Source organism: Ascaphus truei, chromosome 14, assembly GCF_040206685.1.
Source record: "Ascaphus truei isolate aAscTru1 chromosome 14, aAscTru1.hap1, whole genome shotgun sequence".
NCBI classification, from domain to species: domain Eukaryota; kingdom Metazoa; phylum Chordata; class Amphibia; order Anura; family Ascaphidae; genus Ascaphus; species Ascaphus truei.
The window spans coordinates 11,121,935-11,145,052 of NC_134496.1; the positions used below are offsets into that span (position 1 = coordinate 11,121,935).

The window sequence follows — 23,118 nt, forward strand, 5'->3', positions numbered from 1 at the left end:
ATATCTTTTGGAAATGATTTGATTGTGTACAGTAGTTTCTTGGTGTATTGTTCCGTAGGGTTTGGGGGTAATTCTCTGAGTACTGTAAGTGTAATCTGTTTTTCACTTCTTGGATATAGTCCTGATGGTTTCGAACAACTGCATATTTGCTGTCATGATTACAGTATGTTTATTTTTATTTATTAGCATTGTATTGCTGCAATATAGTTGAAAAAATTCAAATTAAAAAAAATGTACATACAGGAGGGTATTAGGATTGCGCGGTAAGAAATCCCGGCAGTATTTATCGTTATGATGATAATGGTGCATATATCGATGCAGCCACTAGTATCCGAACACTTGCCTGGAAAAATCTGGGGCAATCTCCCAGTAATGGTGCAACATTTCTGCAGACAGACTAATGGCCCATCGAATTAACACAGCAGGGGTCCCTGGCAGTCCCATTCAAACTGGGAGATTGCCCCAGATTTTCAAAGGCAAGTGTTCGCATACTTGTCGCTGCATCAGTACAGTACAATGTGTTCCAAATGGGTGTCTGTAAATTAATTGTGGTGTTGATGATTTTGAAGTTGAATCTGAGAATTGGGTAACATTCTGTATGGTGATGAAACAGTACAGACTTTATTGCTCCAACACCACTCAGAATGTTACCTAATTTCCTATTGTTTCACCGTTATTGAGGCATCATCGTCATTTATTTTTTAAGTAAATACATGCCTCCACTTAAAGGAGGCCTCGCAATAGCTTAGTCAGTTTGAGAACAACCACAATTAAATACAATTATTTTGTTACACATGATATAGACAGGAAAAGCCAGAGTTCTAATAATACATGGCTGCATTAAAAGGAACAAAGGTTATACATTTAGTTTGTAGCCATTTCATGGACTGTTAGCGACACGATTATGGGCATAAGTAACATTTACAGGCAGGATTAACACAGTGTTAGAAGAGGTACTGTAGGATAAGCCGCCAATGTGTTGTGTTAGAAGAGGCCCCGTTTCAAGGAGCTTACAATCTATAGGCAGGGTAAGTAGACATTGGGTACAGGGGATGAGAGGGCTGGTGAGTTTCAGATTGCAATAGAGCAGCTGTAACATTACCAAACATCAGTGAATGGCAGCAAACGGCAACACCCTTTGGCTGTCCTACGGCTAACGCCTTTGGGGAGACTTGGATGTTATGTCCATGAGATCCTTTGGTAGAATGATACAGCAGCATAGCACAGACCTGGACCTCACAGCAGACATGCAGTGGGAGGGACTAATGAGCGGGGCTTTAAAGCACCTCTATTCCTAATGCGGTTAACCCCATCCACGCTGGCTTACTGGACAGGAGCAGTGAAAGCATTTTGGGGAGTCCCTCTTAGGGAGATGCCTTTGGGTGACTCAGGTGGTATGTTTCAGAAATCATTTGGTAGAATCATAGCCCCGGCTTGCATAATAATTGAAAATATGTAAGCTTTATTTTATTCAGCTCAAACTGAAATCTGCCTCAGACAGGGATACTGAATAAAGTGTCCTCTACTCGTGCGCCTTCTTAATTTGCATACGACAGACAAAGGCTAAGCTTTATTCTACAATTGGTTGCCTTATGTGTTAGAAAGTAGATTTATTAAGACAAAGTGCAAAATACAACATCATACCTAAAGAACCTAGCACTGGCAGCCCCCTACAAACAGCACATACAATTCAACTTCTGCTGAACAGCTCTACTAAAGAACTTTAGAGCAACAGAGTAATCACCGCGATTACACCATGTGTACCATAAAAGGAATTACCTGCTAAATCCAGATGAATAGAAATCTCAAAACAGAGTGAAAATATTATTTAATGGACCAAAGTTTATACTCCTTTACATAAACCTTTCAGAGATTCAACTTCAAAATCATCAATACCGCGTACAAGTTAGAGACACAATTGAAGCACATTGTACTGTATATGCATCATTATCTCATGATAAATACTGTTGTGATTTCTTACTGCCCTATATCATACCCTCAAGTACATACTTTACTTTTACATAATTGAAGCAATACAATCCTTAAAATAATTAAACCTACTGTAATCAAGACAGCAGAGGTGCAGTGGTTACTCGAAAGCATCAGGACAGTATCCAAGAAATGAACAACAGATTACATTTACAAAGAGAATTACCCAAAATAACCCAAGGAACAATACACAATCAAATACTTCCCAAAAGATATTCAGAATATCAACAGCCCGATTCCCGAAGACCCCAAACCAGAATCATTTTATATATTCCCCAAAATACACAAATCTGTGAATCCAGGAAGCCATATCTGGAATTGATATCCTAACCAAAGGAATATTAAAACTAATATAAAAAACACACTAAAAAAACCTTAGTTACAGAAATAACCAGCTACATTCAGGACATCAATTACTTCCTCTAAAAAATACACAGCTTTGGGCATTTACTTCCTAATACCACCTTAGCTGCAATAAATGCCCACTATTTTACACCAACATCCCACATGCTGGTGAAATATCAGCTTTTTAAAAGTCCTACAAGCCAAAGAGCAGTCATAGGACATCCACCCCAAATACTATGCCAAACTCATCCATTTCATCCTAAAAACACAACTACTTCACAGTTAATGGCAAACACTAAACGGTCGAACAATGGCAATTAGCATGTGCGCATGGATGACTCCCCAGTGTGGCAAAAAATTTGACCATCTAGGAGGATGATTTATTTGGGCAAGGCAGCAGCAAACCACTTGCATACTTCCAATATATTGATGATATCTTCACAAATTTGGACAGAAGGTATGAACTCCCTCATAGAAATCCAACAGGAAGCTTAACAACGGACACTCATTCACAGCACTCTCCCTACGCTTCCTTGATAACAAAAAGCATCTTTAGGAAACCAACAGACCATCACAAACACCTTACTAGATCCGGCAACCAGTCCAGACACACAGAGCAAAGGCAAACAGATTTTGAATCGACCCCCACAAGTATTGACTCAAAGCACAATATAACCAAGCACCGGAATCCCAAAAATATATCAAAGAACTATAGCCAAGACTCTGTGAAGATAACATCCCGATACATTTCCATATACCCCATACGCTTTCATATAAACATCCAATCTAGTAATCAGAAACACTACCCCCTCAGAAATCAAGACAAAACAGCACAAGGTACAGTATACAGTATAGATCATTGCAATAGATTCAAAACATGTACAAATGTCATCTCTAGAGGACACAATCTGCACCCCACACAACCAGTTCAAAATCCAAAAAAGTTATACACGTGCCAGCTCTCTAATGTGGTTCACTACATCCAATGTACAAAATACTCCGAAACTGGACGCATGGGTTAAACATTCCTAAAGTGAAAACACAGAGAAGAGAAACACACTAAGAAAAAAGAACTTGGGAGCTCAAATGAACAAACATTTTGATTCTAAAATCAATTATCTAAACCGAAATGTTAACCTACTGTACACTGAAATTATATCATGTGCTTGCACATTGGTCATATCTCCCACCTCTGTCTTATTGGCTCTGTGATATGGACCGGCTGAATTTACGGTACTGAAAACAGTTGATTGGCAAACACTCACCTATACAGAAGGTCCCTAAGGCTGAGCTTATACTGTGTGCGATGGCACGTGCGCATGCGTCAAGCACACAGGGCCGCCAATAGGGGGGACAAAGGATACTGGCGTCCCGGGCCCCGTGGGTCAGGGGGGCCCGGCCGCCCGGGTCTCCTGCGTGGCCAGGCGCCAGTTAATAATAAAAAATAAAAAAAACACACTGCTCCCGGCGCCGGATCTCCCTGTTGGCAGCGCCGGAAGTATGTTGGGTTAAGCTTCCGGCGCGCCGGCAGCATTGGGAGACAGATGTCTGCAGCGGGGCCGGCGGCAACTGCTGTTACCAGCCGCCGTGCCCCCAGCAGCACTGCCACCTCCCCCCCCCTGCGCAGCTACGGGGCCGTGAGCTAACCCCTCCTTCCACACGCAGCATGGGGCACCATCACACCACCTGGCCGCCCCGCCCCTCCCCCCCCACCATTTCCCATATTTTGGACCAGCACCACCACAACATCAGCCCTCCCCTCCCCCCCACCCGGCAGACACTGGGCCGTCCCACGCAGAATCGGGCCAGCATCGCCGCACCCATCCACCCCCCCCCCCCCCCGCAGAACACCAGCACGCGCGGGAGCAGCAACGTGCCACAGGTGCCTGCAGCAGGGCCCGCTGCAACGACCAACCGTGCAGGGCTTGGGCCATCCCACCCCCCTCCACAGCGCAGGGCCGTCCCGCCACTCCCCTACAGGATTGCCCCCCCACAGCATCAGCATGCCGCGCACCACCCCCCACCCCCCACAGCCACTGGCCTGACCATCATCCCCAAGGTAAGTCTGATATATATATATTATTGAGGGTGTTGGAGTATTTTTACACACACAGTTTTTTTTTATATGAATTGGGTAGGTGGGGTTTTTTGTATGCATTTGGTGGGGGAGGTTGAATATATTTGGGGGTTGGGGATTTTTTTGTATGTATTTGGGGGTGGGAAGTTTTTTGGTGTATATCTTGTGGGGGGAATTGTGTGGGGGGAGGACGGAATGAGTGAGCGTTGGGTAATTGACGGAGGGAGAGGAGAGAGGGGGTGAGTGAGGAAAAGAGGGAGTAAGGCCGAGGCCATAGAGGGGTCTAGCCGCGCTCCTCCGCGCTGACGCTGAGGCTCGCCTGCTCGGTCAGGAGCGATTCCATGGCCTGGCAGACGAGCCAGCGTGCGCGATCGGGAGGCGGGGCAGTACCATCACTGGGCCAATAGCCCACGAAGCGTCAACATCACGGCCTCAGCAGGCCTGCAGACGCTCGCGGAAGCCCCCTCTAAAGACATCCTCATTGAGGATGACGGGGCTCAGCTCGGAGCGTCCACACGGCTCAGCGCGGCTTCCCCCCTTATGGACCCAGCATAAGAGTGAGAAGCAGGGGAGAGAAATGCATACGAGGCGGGCAGGGTGAGACGGAAGGGAGAGACATACATGGAAAGGGGGGGGGGAAGAGATGGGGGCTCGTGAGGTGTGAAATGGGGGAGGGGGGGCGTGGCAGGCAATACCGCCGACACGGTATTGAAATGTTTGTCCCGGGCCCCACAATTTCTGTTGGCGGCCCTGCAAGCACAAAGTGCAGGATCCCTTGAGGCCACTCCTAGTGCGCGCACGATCGAGCGACCGCGTTTTGAAAAGACAAAATGTGTCTTTTAAAGCGGCGGCCGCGTCACGTTAGCGGTTCAGCCAATTACAGAAAACCAGCTCCGTGACATCATAGCCAGACACCCCCATCACGATGAGCACAGATCGCTTGTGCTACAGCAGCAAGAGCTCGCACTCTCGCAAGCAAGCGGAGTATATGAGCTCGCGCTCTCGCAAGCAAGCGGAGTGTATGAGCTCGCGCTCTCGCAAGCAAGCGGAGTGTATGAGCTCGCGCTCTCGCAAGCAAGCGGAGTGTATGAGCTCGGCCTAAGAAATGCCGTTTGGAAATATTACCCAGAAGCTAAAGGTTTGCTATTGCATGGAGAGAGAAGTTAAGGATAGCCAATTAGATGGTTCAAGGTTTACAAAAGGTTGTTATTTTGTGGGGTATATACTGGAATCCCACCATTCATTTTTCAGATGCAATATCATATTATGCCAATAAAAAAAAAATAAGCATTACTACAGTAACAACACACAGATATAAATGTTCTTTTAATCGTCACCAACATGTTCGCAATAAAAATTTCCCAAGAAAGTAACAGGGGATTAATTGGCTTCATTGGCCGAGTTGTTTATCTCCTAAAGTCACTGAAAAGTCTCTTTATCCTGGGAATGTTTTAATGCTCAATTTACATTAAATTCGGTGAATATTTAGATTCAATATAGTCTTTAGTCTACTAATACATTGTATAGTTCAGGGGTGGTCAACTCCAGCCCTCAAGGGCCACCAACAAGTCAGGGTTTAAGGATATCCCTGCTTCAGCACATGTGGCTCAATCAGTGGCTCAGTCTTCTTGCCCACCCCTGGTATAGATACTTCATTTAATTTGCTTAAAAAATGTAAGCCACGGCAAACAATGCATACCATATTTATGATGAGTTAAATTTGAAATTCAAAAATCTCTGTTTCTAGATAATTAGAAGGTGTGTCTTCCATTTATTGGTGTTTAGTTCGTTTCTACACCATCTGTACATTTGTTAAACTATAAACTATAAGCAAAACTCCTACTATTCTAGTAGGATTTATTTTTACCGTTTGTACATTGTACACGTTTAAAATGCTAAAGTACTAATGAAAAAAGAAAAAAAGTGAATAGTACAGATAACCCCCTTATAACGCTGTGCTTGGAGTCCAAAGAATCACATCGCGTTATAAGCGGATCGCGTTAGAAATACTGTACAATTGTATGCATTGTACAATAAAGTATTTAAGATACCAATAATCGTGTTGCAAAGTATTCATAAATACAAAAATTGGGAGCCACGCTTGCATCGCGTTATAAGCGGATTCGCGTTGTAACGGATCACGTTATAACGGGGTTGAGCTGTATATAAAAAGCTATATTTAAAAAAATAATAATCAAACAAATGTAGATCCATGAACAAAAGTGGAGGAGGTTAAAGCGCAAACTTCCCTTGTAAATTAAGGTACTATTCAACCAACCCTGTGACATGTGAAAAATGAATGTAATGAGAATATTACATGTCACAATACAAGAACCATTGGGGGAAGTGCAGCTCCGGTGAAAAAAAAGACTTTTTCCAATCGTTAGTAAATTGCATCTCTGTTCTATAGTCTATTTCTCTCTTATTTCTATGAGCAGAGGCTCTGAAGTCTAACATTACACCGGATCTGACCCTCATCCCATACTGAGGCTCCCGCCACCACATTACGAGGTTTAACCTCTTCATCACCTTATTCTAATGCATTGCATGTTAGTGCGATGAATTTAGCTTTTTCTACCTCTATATTTTTAAAGCTTTTTTGCACTCTTTCCCCCCCCCCCCTTATTTTATTCTTGCATATACCTGGGAGGATTTGCGCTCCGTATCCTGCACCAAATGTAAATCCGTGACTTAAATCCTGGTCACACTTAAGAAACGAATACTACGTAGGATTTATATTACACATTTTCCAGAAACTTAAAATCACCAAAGTAAATGAAAGTCAGGATTATAAAGGCCGTCTCTCTATTGCCACCGTGCTGATTTGTGATGCACATTCCTTGAACTCGGTAACAGCAGACACAGAAAGGCCTTTGTGCAGCAGAAAGTAGTATTCACTGTAAGATTTAAGTCCAATAAACAATTGTTATTGCCGTCAGCAACACCGGATGTTCATTGGCTCCAGTGACAAATTAACGGTTCCCTGAATTCTAGAAATTCCCTGCTGGCTTCTGCGAGATTGAAATACTGGACTACATCAATTCAGCTTTGGAAACAATGGCTTCTCTTGCTAAGAAGGAAAATCCCATCATTATTTCAAAAAGTCGCATGTTAAAAGTCTCTCAACAAACAATGAAACAATTCAGTTAAATATCTGTGTCCTTTCTATTAACATATAGGGCCTTGTTTTTCAACAGGGGTTCCAAGGAACCCTTGGGTTCTCCAGACATCCCTCAAGGGTTCCCTGACATTTTTAGGTCATTTGAAAATTGTACAATTTTCAAATGACCTGAAAATTGCAGGGGACACTTTAGGGATGCTCGCGGGACACTTTAGGGATGCTCGCGGGACACTTTAGGGATGCTCGCGGGACACTTTAGGGATGCTCGCGGGACACTTTAGGGATGCTCGCGGGACACTTTAGGGATGCTCCCTGAACCTAAGGATTCCTAGGAAACCTGGTTGAAAAACACTGGGTTGAACAATAATTTTAGATCAAGTTCCTCTATCTTAGAGCACAATATGTGGCCAACTACAAGAGAGAGTGGTCTTGCTGAATAGTGGATCTGACGTGTCTTTGGAAGGCAGATCAGACACGCAGCTGCTGGACAATGATTTCTCTGTCCACAGCTTCAAAACATTTAAAAGATGGAAACTGGTTCTACCATGAACATGGAACAAGCAGACACCTTTGGCATTCATATTCCTTTAAACAAGCAAAAGGGTTTGAGAGTCGCACAAGGTGAAAGTAATCAGAAAGGACCCACCACCAGGTTTAACATTTTTCCTTAGCACTCCCAATTTAACCATTAATTAATTAGATAGCAAAGCAATGTACATCTTCCCAAAGGAAATAATGTTATATATTCTGTTCTTCATCACAGAGGGGGGGGGGGGGACATTTAGAGCCCTTAAACAGGCCATAAAAATCTATTGGTTTTAACAAGACATTATTTATATGATTACAATATAAATATCAGCGAAACTTTACGTTTCAATCTGGGTTCCATGAGAGAGAGATGAAAATATACTTGCTGCTCTGATGTGAAGTATTTGTACACACGTCTACCCACCAATCCCCCTCCTAAACCAGGGGTGCACAAACATTCTTGTCTGCGCCCTCCTGCCTGCTGGCCCCTCCCCCCCCCCCCTCACCCTTTCTCTGGTGTTCTCTAACGTCACATGACGACGCATTGCCATGACAACATGACGTCATCTGACCACGCAGCATCGTTTGACGCTACATTGCCATGGCGACACTAGAAGCCCCCGGAGACAAGGTAAATGATATACAGAGGCCTTGCGTGCTCCCCCGGCATGTAATTTAATTGCTTTGGGGAAGAGCGAGGAGTCTCTGTAAGCGCCGCACGCTCCCCACAGGAAATTTTGCACCGCCAAGTTTGTGCATCCCTGTGCTAAACCATAAATAAAGAATAGTAGCCAGGTATGCTGCACTTGTACTAGAAGGGTTCCGGTATTCCTTAATTTAAACCAGGGGAGGGGAAATTCAGTCCTCAAGGGCCACAAAAAGGTCAGGTCTTCGACTGAGCCACCTGTGCTGAAGCAGGGATCTCCTGAAAAAACATCCTGTTGGTGGGTGGCCCCTGAGGACTGGCGTTGCTCACCCCCGCTTTAAACCTATGTTCGCAATCAACAGGAAAGCATTTCAGCAGATGAGGATGCATCTCTCGGGGGTGAAGTCTACTGGGGTCTACTGTGCCAAGTAGTGGCAACTGTTTGCATGGAGCTACGGGTTGTTGTAATGCCATGTTACACAGTGCATCAATAATCCCGAATGTGACTGCGTATCTGTACAAATATGATAAAGGATAAGAAATTCAATCTAAAAGGTGAGGAACATCACTGAATGAATATACACAAAGCGGAGCGCAAAAAAAGAGAAAAGAAACACACTATTAGTATAAAATTAAAGGCAATTAATATTTATAGTATGCATAAAATGTAGAACTTACATAAAAATGGGATCACAATGAATCCAGAAATCACTGTGGGAGCTCGAAGGAGGGATAGAAGGGAGCGTTTGTACCATCACAATGGCAGGGTCCCAAAATGCCAGATTTTCCGGTGGATAAGTGGTTCCGGCTCAAAATTCAAACCGCATCACCTCGTGCTCAAACACCATAGGAAGTAAAAACTCAGCTGCGCGGAGGAACGTAATGACGCTTCCTCTCTACTGCGTGTGATGTCACCTCTACGCGTTTCGCGTCATACGACGCTTCATCAGGAGGTATGATTGACAGCATAGACGTCCAGTTAAAATACAGGAGGTGTGAACAAAAACACCAATCGGATTCGTTCCTTCTCCTAATAACATTATAGGCTACCATACCTATTCAGTGTTAAATCAAACGGAAAAGCATACATAACATCTCATAAAATTACAGATCTTGCAATATACTTATAAGGACAATGATAATGACCCTAGCTAAATTAGACATACATCATATTAATGAATAACTAAACACACAACAAAATGCATAATAATGAATATACACATAAAAACATACCTATATGAATGATACCCTAACTGAAATATATACAATGACAACATCGTGATATTAAACAACTCAACACACAGTGTAAGTAAACACAATACAAAATACATAAATACACATAATACAATGAATGACAACAAAAAATAATGAAAAAATATATAAATAAAGTATACATATGATACAAAATGATGAAAAAAAGGCTGGAAATGAAAACTCTAACATATGGATGTACACTTCTATATACATGAATACATACACATGTATGAATTCATATACACTTCGAGGGAGTTAAGGATATTACTTCAAAAATGGGGCCAACTCAATCAATTCATTGAGTCCACCCGGTGATTTACTCCCTAGTGTGTATATCCAATATTGTTCCCTCTATAACAATTTGGTGTCCCGATATCATTCATATAGGTATGTTTTTATGTGTATATTCATTATTATGCATTTTGTTGTGTGTTTAGTTATTCATTAATATGATGTATGTCTAATTTAGCTAGGGTCATTATCATTGTCCTTATAAGTATATTGCAAGATCTGTAATTTTATGAGATGTTATGTATGCTTTTCCGTTTGATTTAACACTGAATAGGTATGGTAGCCTATAATGTTATTAGGAGAATGAACGAATCCGATTGGTGTTTTTGTTCACACCTCCTGAATTTTAACTGGACGTCTATGCTGTCAATCATACCTCCTGACGATGCGTCGTATGACGCGAAACGCGTAGAGGTGACGTCACACGCAGTAGAGAGGAAGCGTCATTACGTTCCTCCGCGCAGCTGAGTTTTTACTTCCCTATGGTGTTTGAGCGCGAGGTGATGCGGTTTGAATTTTGAGCCGGAACAACTTATCCACCGGAATATCTGGCATTTTGGGACCCTGCCATTGTGATGGTACAAACGCTCCCTTCTACCCCTCCTTCGAGCTCCCACTGTGATTTTTGGATTCATTGTGATCCCATTTTTATGTAACTTCTACATTTTATGCATACTATAAATATTAATTGCCTTTAATTTTATACTAATAGTATGTTTCTTTTCTCTTTTTTTGCGTTCCGCTTTATGTGTATATATATATATTCGGTTGTTTGCCCCACTGATCACCGGAGAGTGAGGAGCTGCAGAGAGACTTTTATACACACTTTGGGACATTACAAGATTTTTGGGACCGCGCGCACTTAATACTTTTTTCTTGTGGACATTTTTGATCACTGAATGAAGCAGGACAGAGACACAAGTGAGGACTCTTTGATATGGTTCTCTTTGTTTCAGCAATAAACATGGAGCCGATGATTATTAGTATGACTGACTTTACACAATGATAGTGAGGAGGATTGAGATCTCTGAACAGGCCTCAACATCTGAGTGTGCAAGGGTACTAGTCATGCTTTCACTATTACCCAGTGACCAACTGCCCACTCCGCTATATGATGCAAAGAGAAGGGTGTCAGTCCCTCAACTCCCCCGACGGTGCAAGCACAGTAAGCCAGGCCGGCTGAGCAACTCCAGCACCACCTGTTACAGTGCGAGAACCATCAGCTTCCTTCTCAACATTACAAACAGGACTGGATCAAGCTCTAGGTTCTATAGATTCTTATATTCACACGTGGCAAAAATTCAAACATTTTGCCATTTGGAATCCAGTTTTGCATGTAAATCTTTGCCAACACCTTTAGTTATGAAAATAGCAAGACATTTGCACCTCTCTAGATGCCAAAACCTCACTACTAGTTAGAGCAGGGGTGCACTACCCGTGGGTCGAGACCAGGGCCGCCAACAGGGGGGGACAAAGGGCACTGGCGTCCCGGGCCCCGTGGGTCAGTTATTTAAATAAATTAAAAATAAAAGAAAAAATAAAAAAAGTTTAGAAAAATGGCGGCGATTCCCCCGCGGTCCCGGCGCGCATGCGCAGGGCAAGCAGGGCCCCGTTCACCCCCCCCCCCCCCCACTCCCAATGTGGGATGGAGGGGGAAGTACCTGCTCCTCCTGCGGCCTGCTCCCCCCCCGCGGCCAGCTTCCTGCGTGCCTCCCGAGCCCACCTCCCGTGCCCCCCCCCCCCGAGCCCACCTTCCATGCCCAAGAGCTCACCTCCCGCGCCCCCTCCCCCAAGCCCACCTCCCGTCCTGGGCAGCTGCCGCAGGGATATCGGGGGCAGGAGGGGGAAGCATCCGGCGGCAAGCTGCACCCGCCCGGTCAAGATAGGTCACCCCACCCAGTCACTGTCACCCACCCAGTCACTGTCTCCCAGTCAACGTCACCCACTGTCACTGTCTCCCAGTCACCGTCACCCACTGTCACTGTCACAGTCACCCACTGTCACCCACCCAGAAACTGTCACCCACCCAGTCACTGTCTCCCAGTCACCGTCACCCACTGTCACTGTCACCGTCACCCACTGTCACTGTCACCGTCACCCACTGTCACTGTCGCCGTCACCCACTGTCACTGCCTCCCACCCACCCACCCAGAAACTGTCACCCACCCAGTCACTGTCACCCACTGTCACAGTCACCGTCACCCACTGTCACTGTCACTGTCACCCACTGTCACTGTCACCGTCACCCACTGTCACTGTCACCCACTGTCACTGTCACCGTCACCCACTGTCACTGTCACCGTCACCCACTGTCACCCACCCAGAAACTGTCACCCACCCAGTCACTGTCTCCCAGTCACCGTCACCCACTGTCACTGTCGCCGTCACCCACTGTCACTGTCGCCGTCACCCACCCAGAAACTGTCACCCACCCAGTCACTGTCTCCCAGTCACCGTCACCCACTGTCACTGTCACCGTCACCCACTGTCACCGTCACCCACTGTCACTGTCACCGTCACCCACTGTCACTGTCACCGTCACCCACTGTCACTGTCACCGTCACCCACTGTCACTGTCACCGTCACCCACTGTCACTGTCACCGTCACCCACTGTCACCGTCACCCACTGTCACCGTCACCGTCACCCACTGTCACCGTCACCCACTGTCACCGTCACCGTCACCCACTGTCACCGTCACCCACTGTCACCGTCACCCACTGTCACTGTCACCGTCACCCACTGTCACCGTCACCCACTGTCACTGTCACCGTCACCCACTGTCACTGTCACCCACTGTCACTGCCTCCCACCCACCCAGTCACCGTCACCCACTGTCACTGCCTCCCACCCACCCAGTCACTGTTACCCACCCAGTCACTGTCTCCCAGTCACCGTCACCCACTGTCACTGTCACCGTCACCCACTGTCACTGTCACCGTCACCCACTGTCACTGTCACCGTCACCCACTGTCACTGTCACCGTCACCCACTGTCACTGTCACCGTCACCCACTGTCACTGTCACCCACCCACCCAGTCACTCTCCCACCCAGTCACTCTCTCCCACCCACCCAGTCACTCTCTCCCACCCACCCAGTCTCTCTCCCACCCACCCAGTCACTGTCTCCCACCCATCCAGTCACTCTCTCTCCCACCCACCCAGTCACTGTCTCCCACCCAGTCACTCTCTCTCCCACCCAGTCACTCTTTCCCACCCACCCAGTCACTCTCCCACCCACCCAGTCACTCTCTCCCACCCACCCAGTCACTGTCTCCCACCCACCCAGTCACTGTCTCCCACCCACCCAGTCACTGTCTCCCACCCACCCAGTCACTGTCTCCCACCCACCCAGTCACTGTCTCCCACCCACCCAGTCACTGTCTCCCACCCACCCAGTCACTGTCTCCCACCCAGTCACTGTCTCCCACCCAGTCACTGTCTCCCACCCAGTCACTGTCTCCCACCCAGTCACTGTCTCCCACCCACCCAGTCACTGCCTCCCACCCACCCAGTCACTGTCTCCCACACACCCTCCCACCATCACTGTCTCCCGCCCAGTCACTGTCTCCCACCCAGTCACTGTCACCCACCCAGTCACTGTCACCCACCCAGTCACTGTCTCCCACCCACCCAGTCACTGTCTCCCACCCACCCAGTCACTGTCTCCCACCAACCCAGTCACTGTCTCCCACCCAGTCACTGTCTCCCACCCAGTCACTGTCTCCCACCCAGTCACTGTCTCCCACCCAGTCACTGTCTCCCACCCACCCAGTCACTGCCTCCCACCCACCCAGTCACTGTCTCCCACACACCCTCCCACCATCACTGTCTCCCGCCCAGTCACTGTCTCCCACCCAGTCACTGTCACCCACCCAGTCACTGTCACCCACCCAGTCACTGTCTCCCACCCACCCAGGTCACTGTCTCCCACCCACCCAGTCACTGTCTCCCACCCACCCAGTCACTGTCTCCCACCCACCCAGTCACTGTCTCCCACCCACCCAGTGGGTAGAGCTGACAAGGGAGCAGGACACCATGCACATGTAAAAGAGAGATCACAAAAATAGTACAGTACTGTATAGCACAAAAATGATAATCCTATGAAATTCTGCAAAGGTTATACTCACAAGCAGACAGTGAGTAAAGGCATTTCACACATAAAGTGTACACGAACAGTAGTCCCACGTAGAGGGGCGTCTGGGGACCAGGATGGGATGGATAGGGTGCACTACAGCAGAGGACAAGAACACACCAAAGCGCGAACTGTGTAACAATTTAATGAATTAAAAAACACTTCACAAGTGCTCACTTACAGAGTATAAGAAGTTATCAGGCAATAAGGAATCAGAGGTACAGGCATATGATTATCTCACCGCCCCTTCCTCTCCAGGAATCGCGATTAGGTTTGAAATGAAATTAGTCTAAAATTGATTTTTTTTTTTTTTTTTAAAGAGAACTTTGTCCTATTGTGTAAGGGGTTTAGCACCCAAAACCGCACCCATACTCTTCATGTACATATTATTTTATTTTTATTTTTTAAGCAGTTACATGGAGAGAAAAAAATAATATTCCAGTGATATTTGTAAATGACAGATGAGTCGGCGCGCTCATATTAAAGCTGCAGTTCAATCTTTTTTTTTTTTTTTTTTTAATTTATTTTTTTACTTCAATAGTTTCATGTGGGCAATCTCTAATTACCTAAAGAACTGTATAGCTGCAGGTCAATTCGTTCTACATGTATTGATAGGTCGAAATTTGGTGACATAATTAGTGAAGGGATCTGTTTATATTCTGCTTGTCTGTCAGTGGAAGCTCATGAATATTCATGAGCACTCCTGCACTGACATGTGCTAGAGGGAGGGCAGGGCTGACAAAGGGGTGTGCCAGGGCTTGTGACAGGACATGAAGGGGCAGTGCCTTAGCAAATGGCTGTTAAAATAGAATACAAGAAAATTGGTCTTTCAAAGTTGTTTTTTTAAAAACAGAAAATGCTAAAAGTATTTTTTCTTACTACAGAACTGATTTATTAAAAAAAACACACATGCAGGATATTGACTGAACTGCAGCTTTAAGTAGCATCCTCGTTCATCCAGGGCAATAAAGGAGAGTGAGGGAATGCCTGCAGCCTCCTCATTCAATGTGCAACAATGAAACGCTGGTCTCCACTGCATCGGGATTGAAGCTATCCAAGTGATTCAGACATTTATCGTGGCAGCGGTGAAGAGAAAACAAATAGTGCAACATTTAGGGGTGTCCCCCTTCAAATCATATTACTGCACCCGATATAGGGTAACACCCCAAAACTTTGCACACATTTTTTTTTATATACCTCCGTCACAATAAATTACTTGGATAACTTCAATCTCAAGTACAGTGGAGGCCAACGTGTCATTATGCTAATTATATTTTTCCCAGTGGCAGGTCTACATGAAATAACAGTTCTGCCATACGTGGATTCAACCTGTCAGCAAAGCTGGGAGTTATAAAGAACAGAACACAAATGACACATTTCCGGGTCAGCACGATTCATTACAGGGGGAAAAAAAACCCATAAATGGTGCGAAAATGGGCCACCAACAGGTCAGGTTTCCAGGATATCCCTGCTTCAGCCGTTATGAAGTAGGGATATACTGAAAACCAGACCTGTTGGCGGCCCTTGAGGACTGGAGATGGCCACCCCTGAAGTACATTATGGGCACTTGTTTGTTTTCTAGGGGTTGATTGAGTCGACCACAAATCAAAACGCAAGCGGAGCGCCCGCGATTTCCTTTACCGGCATTTTGGCTGAGTCATGTGATCGGACGTGGCGGAGGTCCAGTGGCACTGAAAAGATTAAACGTGTTCCCACAACCCTTCAGTTCTAAGAAAATAAACTATTCAAACCAAATTGTTCTAACCACCGACATCAAAAGTGGCTTCTTACCCATGGGAGGGACAATTGCATCCTTTATATATGATCTTTCTGCAGTGGGGCTGTGAACACTTCCTTTAAATGGCGTCAACATATTAGGATGATTTTATGTATGTAACTCTACTCATACTGATGTGTTGCCTAAGGCCTCAGCCAAGCTTACTGCTTGCTGGCGGAGGCGCGCTGACGCGCGCTCCCGCTCAGCACTGAGCCCCTACAGTCGCAATTAGAGCGGCTTTAGTAGCGGCTCGCCTACGCTTCCGCTTCTTAGGGAATTTGAAAATGTCCCGCTTGCCGGCGCGCAGGGCCGGTCACGTGAGCGGTTCACCCAATGAGGGCGAACTAGCTCCGTGACGCCAATGGCCCGCCCCCTGATGGCGCGCAGGGAAAGCACCCGCTTTCCCTGAGCCTCAGCACGCCAGCGGGGAGCCTGGCCGAGGCCTAAGGCAGCGGTGCACAAAGTGGGGGGCGCGACCCCCAGGGGGTGCTGAATTTGTCTGGTGGGGGCACGGGCAGTTGCAGAGGCCCCGCGCTCTTCCCTGAGGCATTTAAATTAAATGCCGGGGGATCGCGTGAGGCCCTTGCAACTCTAAAAACTTACCTTGACTCTGCCAGAGTCACTCGTCTCCATGGCAACGCAGTGTCAAATGACGCCACGGGGTCATGTGACGTGACATCACACGCGTCAAAAGACGCTGCGGGTCACGTGACTTGACGTCACACGTCCCCGCAGTGTCATTTGACGCCACATCAAGGTAAGGGGGGGGGCGCAAGCAGCAGGAGGAGGAAAGGCAGGGGGCGCAGCTGCAAAAGCCTGGCCTAAGGCTACGGCGACGTGACCGTGTGACGTCAGCTGTCGCAATAGCGATTCCTGCACTCTGGTGCAGGAGACCAGAGGGTGACCGGGGGGCGAGGCGGAGGCATGGCCGTGAGCGGTTCACCCTCATTGGCTGAACCGCTCACGTGCCGCTGACGTCACGCGGTGATCGCCGAAAAAGTCCAAATCCTTTTACTGCTGGCGATCGCGACCGCTCCGTCATGGTCGAGCCCACTATGGGCACCCACGACAGACGGCATGTACTTGCTACAGCGCCACGTCGCAGTCACAAGTATTATAAGCGTAGCCTAATGGTAGAAGGGATTATAGCTGAAAATTGCAAAGCTCATAAGGTAAAAAAGTATAACAGAAACTTATTAGGCCAATTTTATTTATTTATTTATTTTAATTACAAGGATTGAAGGCTGCCGTCTGAGCATTTAATCAACTAACCCAGCGTTTCCCAGTCGGGGTTCCGCAGTGCCTGCCTGGGGGTTCCGTGGCACCTTGGGGTTCCACAGTGCCTGCCCGGGGGTTCCGTGGCACCCTGGGGTTCCGCAGCCTTGCCCGGGGCACCTTGGGGTTCCGCAGTGCCTGCCCGGGGGTTCTGTAGCACCCTGGGGTTCCGCAGCCTTGCCCGGGGTTCCACAGCGCCTGACCGGGGGTTCTGTAGCACCCTGGGGTTCCGCAGTGCCTGCTCAGGGGTTCCATGGCACCTTGGAATTCCGCAGCCTTGCCCGGGGGTTCCGTGGCACCCTGGGGTTCCGTGAGTGGATCAAAAGGAGCCACAGAATTTCCCAGTTCTGCCAGAGCAGAGAGAAAGCAGGGCAGTTTCCTCCATCCTGATTGGCTGTATACCCCAGGAGAAGCCAATCAGGGTGGAGGTGTCAGAAGCCTGGGGGTGTGGCCCAGCAGAGGAGGAATCAGCATGGGCAGTAAAAGGGGGGAGGTTGTGCCTGTCCTGGTGTGTGCGCTGCCTGTGAAAATCTCTCTGTGTCTTCTGTCCCTGACTTTCCTGTTGTGGGGGCACTGTGATTAGGGGCGCCCCGAGAGGAGAGGGGAATAAAACACCCACATGAACAGGACAGAGTGGGTCTATGCTGTTGTGTCAGGTGAAGCCGTTATTTTAAATCTGCATAATGAGTGTAATACAAGGTTGTGCTCTCAAGTATTACAAATCAGGATTTTGTATTTATTTCTTTTTTACATAGCTAGTGCCTGAGGTTACCATGGTAACCGTTACACTGCGGGGTGGGGTGGGGATTGTTACTTCAAATAGGAAGTCTTACAGTAATTGGCATATTTGCATGTTTACCTTAGGGAGGGGGGGGGATGCAAAACATGTGTTGCAGTTTAATGAACTAAAAATTATGGTCTCTGCTGTAAACAGCTCAGAAGTAAACAAAATTCAATGACTGCCTCACGTGCTGCCGAGAAGGGCTTATGATCTACATCAGGGGAGCGCAAACTTTTTAAGCTGCGCCCCCCTGCCATGCCTCCCCCGGTCTCGTGCCCCCTCTCCTACCTTACACTTGCATCAAATGATGCTCCGGGGTCGCGTGACGTCATTTGACGCCGCGTTGCCATGGAGACGCGTCGGAAACAAGGTAAGTTTCCTTGTTGCAGATCCCCCGCCTTTATCATTACCATTTAAAGTAGGTGTTGGTGTTGGTAGGGGAAAACATTAACACAACCCAGGAACTAAGAGGCACTGCTAGTTTTTCATGGCTTGTCCAAAAATAAGTAAATATTCTGTAGCCACAGGGTTATATGCTGCTGTAGATATAGGAGCAATCGTAGAAGTACATGGCACACCACTGTTAAAGACATGCAGGTATAATTCTGCTTCCGGTGCTTACCTCCCAATGGTCCCGGCGTCTCAAGGCTGGGCCTGATAATGGCACAAAAATTAAGGAAAGGAGGAGCACACAGGAGACTTGATTTGAGTTTTGAAAAACTTCAATAAAAGGTGTTCACAGCATCAGAGCTTTAGTACAGATAACGTTTTAGTCCTGAAACTGTACTAAAGCTCTGATGCTGTGAACACCTTATTGAAGTTTTTCAAAACTCAAATCAAGTCTCCTGTGTGCCCCTCCCTTCCTTCATTTTTGTGCTACTGTAGATAGAAGTATGGCCGGATAGCTGAACTCATCCCCCTTTGAAAGCACAAGTCCTTTTGTCTTTTCTTAACTTTATTGAGGGAGTTACAGAAATGAAAGGTTCTTGTGGGTGTTGTTCTGTGGGTAGAGAGGGCTTCTCTGTGTGAAGTGCTCCTGTATCAAGGGACGGGCACACGGATTGCTTTGCAAGGGAGTAGGTAAGAATGGTAGTACGAAAGGAAGTGTGTAATGTTTGTCACACAGGAATAGGGACAGGGCTAAGCTACCTGTGAATACAGACAGGGGAGTATGGAAAAGTCCACTTATTAAAGGGGTTGTCACGGCAACCAACTTCTAGCAGGCTGGAGAATTGGGAAGTATCTAAATGTATCCATTCCCCCCTGCACTAGGAGATGGCTGCAGGGAAAGCTTACATCCAAATAAAGGGCTAGCAGGCAGAGCTGCAAAAAGGGGGGGGGGGTGAGGAAACAGGGGGAAACAGAAATAGACAATCATGTTCCAGGACAGTAAAAGTAGCAACAATCATGCCCCAAAATCTAATGTTCAGTACCCCAAAAAGTTATGACATTTCAGAGAAAAAAAACAGGCATCACACCAAATGTCTCTTATTTTCTAATGATTTTACATAAAATGTATATTAAGTATTTATTGCGTGACTGGCTCTGCATTGTGTTACATTCATCAGCGACTAGATCGGGTTACTGAAATATAGTAATCCGGAAAATCCTTCTCCACAATCGTTATCCTCTTGTTGACAAAAATGGAAGAGGCACCAGAAGTGGGTTATGTGTAGGGTGACCAGATTTTCAAAATGAAAAACCGGGACACATTAAAAAAACTTACATCACGTGACGCACCCCGTTGCCATGACGAGACACTGATGTCAGGCGGTGACATGTTGCCATGCCAAAGGGGCATCTTGTGATGCCTCGGCGCCATAATGCGTCCCGTTGTCATGACCCACACACACCCAGAGCCACTGACCCACAGCGCCACTGACCCACACCCACTGACCCACACAGAGCCACACACACAGCCCCCCCCCCACACACACACACACACAGAGCCCCCCACACAGAGCCCCACACACACACACACACACAGAGACCCACACACACACAGAGCCACACACACACAGCCACAAACACACACACAGAGCCCCACACACACACACAGAGCCCCACACACACACACACAGAGCCCCCCCCACACACACACACAGAGGCCCCCCCCCCCCGCACACACACACACACACGCACGCACACGCAGCCCCCCACACACACACACAGAGCCCCCCACACACACACAGAGCCCCACACACACACAGAGCCCCCCCTCCCCACACACACACACACAGAGCCCCACACACACACACACAGCCCCACACACACACCTGCTCTGAGAAGGAAGCAGCTCTGTGTGCTCTGTACTCCAACCAGTCCCCTGTGGCCCTGCATCCTGCAAAGCCCCGCCCGACATCCTCCGACCTCCAACCAATCTTCTGCGGCCTGGCCTCCTATAAGGACCCGCCCCCGGTATCCTTCTACCAATCCCCTGTGGCCGGACGGCATTCTCCAAAAGCCCAACCCCCCGGCATTCTGCAAATCCTCACCTGCTACCGCATCTTCTCCTCACCGCCCGTGCGTTGCCCCCGCCACATCACACGGTGCATCACGCAGCACCCCTCGCATCCTGCTACAAGAACCGGGACCAGGGCCAAAAACTGGGACAGACCGGCAACCGGGACAGGAATGAAAAAAACGGGACTGTCCCGGGACATCTGGTCACCCTAGTTATGTGCAAACACTTTAAATGGCCCAATCACACAGCCAGACAGTCCCATTTCTTAGAGGCCTCCTTGAATAAAATACCACTTTGGTGCAATTCCATGTCTCAGCCAGGTCTGCAACCCTGTCTTTCCCCATTATCTGCTAGCATACAGTGCGTCTGCTGCAGCCAGGTATTCTGGGCAATGACATGCAAATGATCACATTGTGTCACTAACTCTTTGTCCTTTTTAACATGGACCCCAATAAGCGTATGGCTTCCGCATTACACAGCTTTTCAGCACAGCCTGGGTTAAAGAAGTGCAGAGCCAGTAACCCTACTCACAGACAGCTATTCAACCTCTGAGTGGGGAAGTGTTTGTCAATCAAGTGTTTTCTTCACCCTTATCTTTATTGTCTCTCGGATAAGGACAGGGTGAGGATAAGGGAAAACAGGGGTGGGGGGAGGGGACTCTGGATGTACAAGCTCTTGCTGATCACACAATGACATCACACAGAAGGGAGCAGCCAGAAGTAATCAAACCTTTCCTATACACACACACACACACGGGAGCAGCCAGAAGTAATCAACCCTATCCTATACACACACACATACACACACACACACACACATACACACACACACACACACACACACACACGAGCAGCCAGAAGTAATCAAACCTATCCTATACACACACACACACACAAGGGAGCAGCCAGAAGTAATCAAACCAATCCTAAGCGTAATTGGGAAACAAAAGACTAATACTTACAGGTGTCACATTTGGGTAGAAAAGGTATTAATCACCAAGATGAGACCTTAAACATGTCACTGACATTAGTTTGCTTTGGCCCTAGTAGGGTTTGCCTCTTTAAAATTGTTGGTGGGCTAGAAGTTAATAAATTGGATCAAAACCAGGATTGGGAGTAAGGCATCTAATCACAAATCACATAAAAAGTACATTCATAGCAACCTAGGATTTCTAAACCATTTCAGTGCCGCCAAAATGGCTTTATTAATTATCATTTATTCACTTGCCTCTGTAGCTATAACTAACTTTGCATCAGTCACGTACTCGGCAACGTTCAGATTAATGACAAAGCGGCGAGGCCTATTTTCGGCCATCTTTCAACTGATCCATTGTGAGACAGGTCAGTAGAAAAAGTGGGCACTATTTACTAAGTAGTGCTACTCCATAAAACAACTTGCGGCACTTACGGGAATGGGCTGCAAGATGTCTTCTGGCACCAAAGCTGTTTCATGCAGTAACGCTGCATAATAAAATATGGCAGAGTCAGATGAATGGGCCGTTGGGCGACTTCCTGTATTATGAAATGGTGCCGCTTAGCAAAAATGGGCCAAACAGCAGACCTGGGATCCCTTCAGGACAGCAGAGGGGAAAGTCACACTGATGATGTTCATCGTCACGTACGGCAGAGGCCCCCAACTCCAGTCCTCACGAACCACTAACAGTGCAGGTGTTACGGGTACCCCTGCTAGAGCACAGGTGGTTCAGTCACAATGATTGGGCCGCCTGTGCTAATGAGAGGCTATCCTTAAATACTGCACTGCTAGCGGTCCTTGAGGACTGGATATGGGGACCTCTGACGTACGGCACACCTGTGAGCACGTGACCTGCATATGGGACAAGAGTTAATACAGAGCTACCTAGCTGACCCACTTTTCACCTCCCACAAAAGGTTCCTCAATAATATCTCCCGTCAATCCGTCCCTATATACTATCTGTCACGATCAGCACACAAGTGAGCACGTGACTTAGATATGCAACCATAATACACACAGACTATCCAACTCACCTTTCCACCCCAGCAAGGTACTTTCAATTAGTTCATATTTACCCTTTGCAATAAAGTAATCATATCTATCCACTGCCACCACCCAAGAAATATCACAGTTGCAGTGTCCAAGATCCCCGTTTATAAAATAAACACAATGCTCTTAACACACAAAAACCTGTTGTTGCAAAATGTGTCCGAAAATGTACTTTACTCTATACAAAGCGTGCAAACAGTTCATTCAGAGTCCAAACCCTCACTTATTAAAGTTCAGCATAAAATACAGTGCTTAGATCGGGGGCGTGCAAGCTTTTTTTTGCTGCGCCCCCTCTGCCGGTGGTGTGCCCCACCCCCTTACCTCACGTGACCAGCAACATCATGTGACGTTACATGACCACGCGGCGTCATTTGACGCCGCATTGCCATGGATACGAGTCCGCATTTAAATGCC

General features: G+C 47.2%; 1 protein-coding gene across 2 annotated transcripts in view; it reads right to left on the reverse strand.

Annotated features, from left to right (window-relative positions):
• SERPINE2 (serpin family E member 2) overlaps nucleotides 1-23,118 on the reverse strand; it is a 54,731-nt gene that overhangs the window by 24,079 nt on the left and 7,534 nt on the right. The window contains exon 1 of one of the 2 annotated variants that reach the window (XM_075569689.1): nucleotides 14,381-14,404. The exons of the other annotated variant lie outside the window; for it this stretch is intronic. Coding sequence (XP_075425804.1) covers nucleotides 14,381-14,403 — 23 coding nt within the window. The 5' untranslated portion in view covers nucleotide 14,404. Of the gene's footprint in view, nucleotides 1-14,380; nucleotides 14,405-23,118 lie in introns of those variants that run through there. 2 annotated transcript variants of the gene reach the window in all.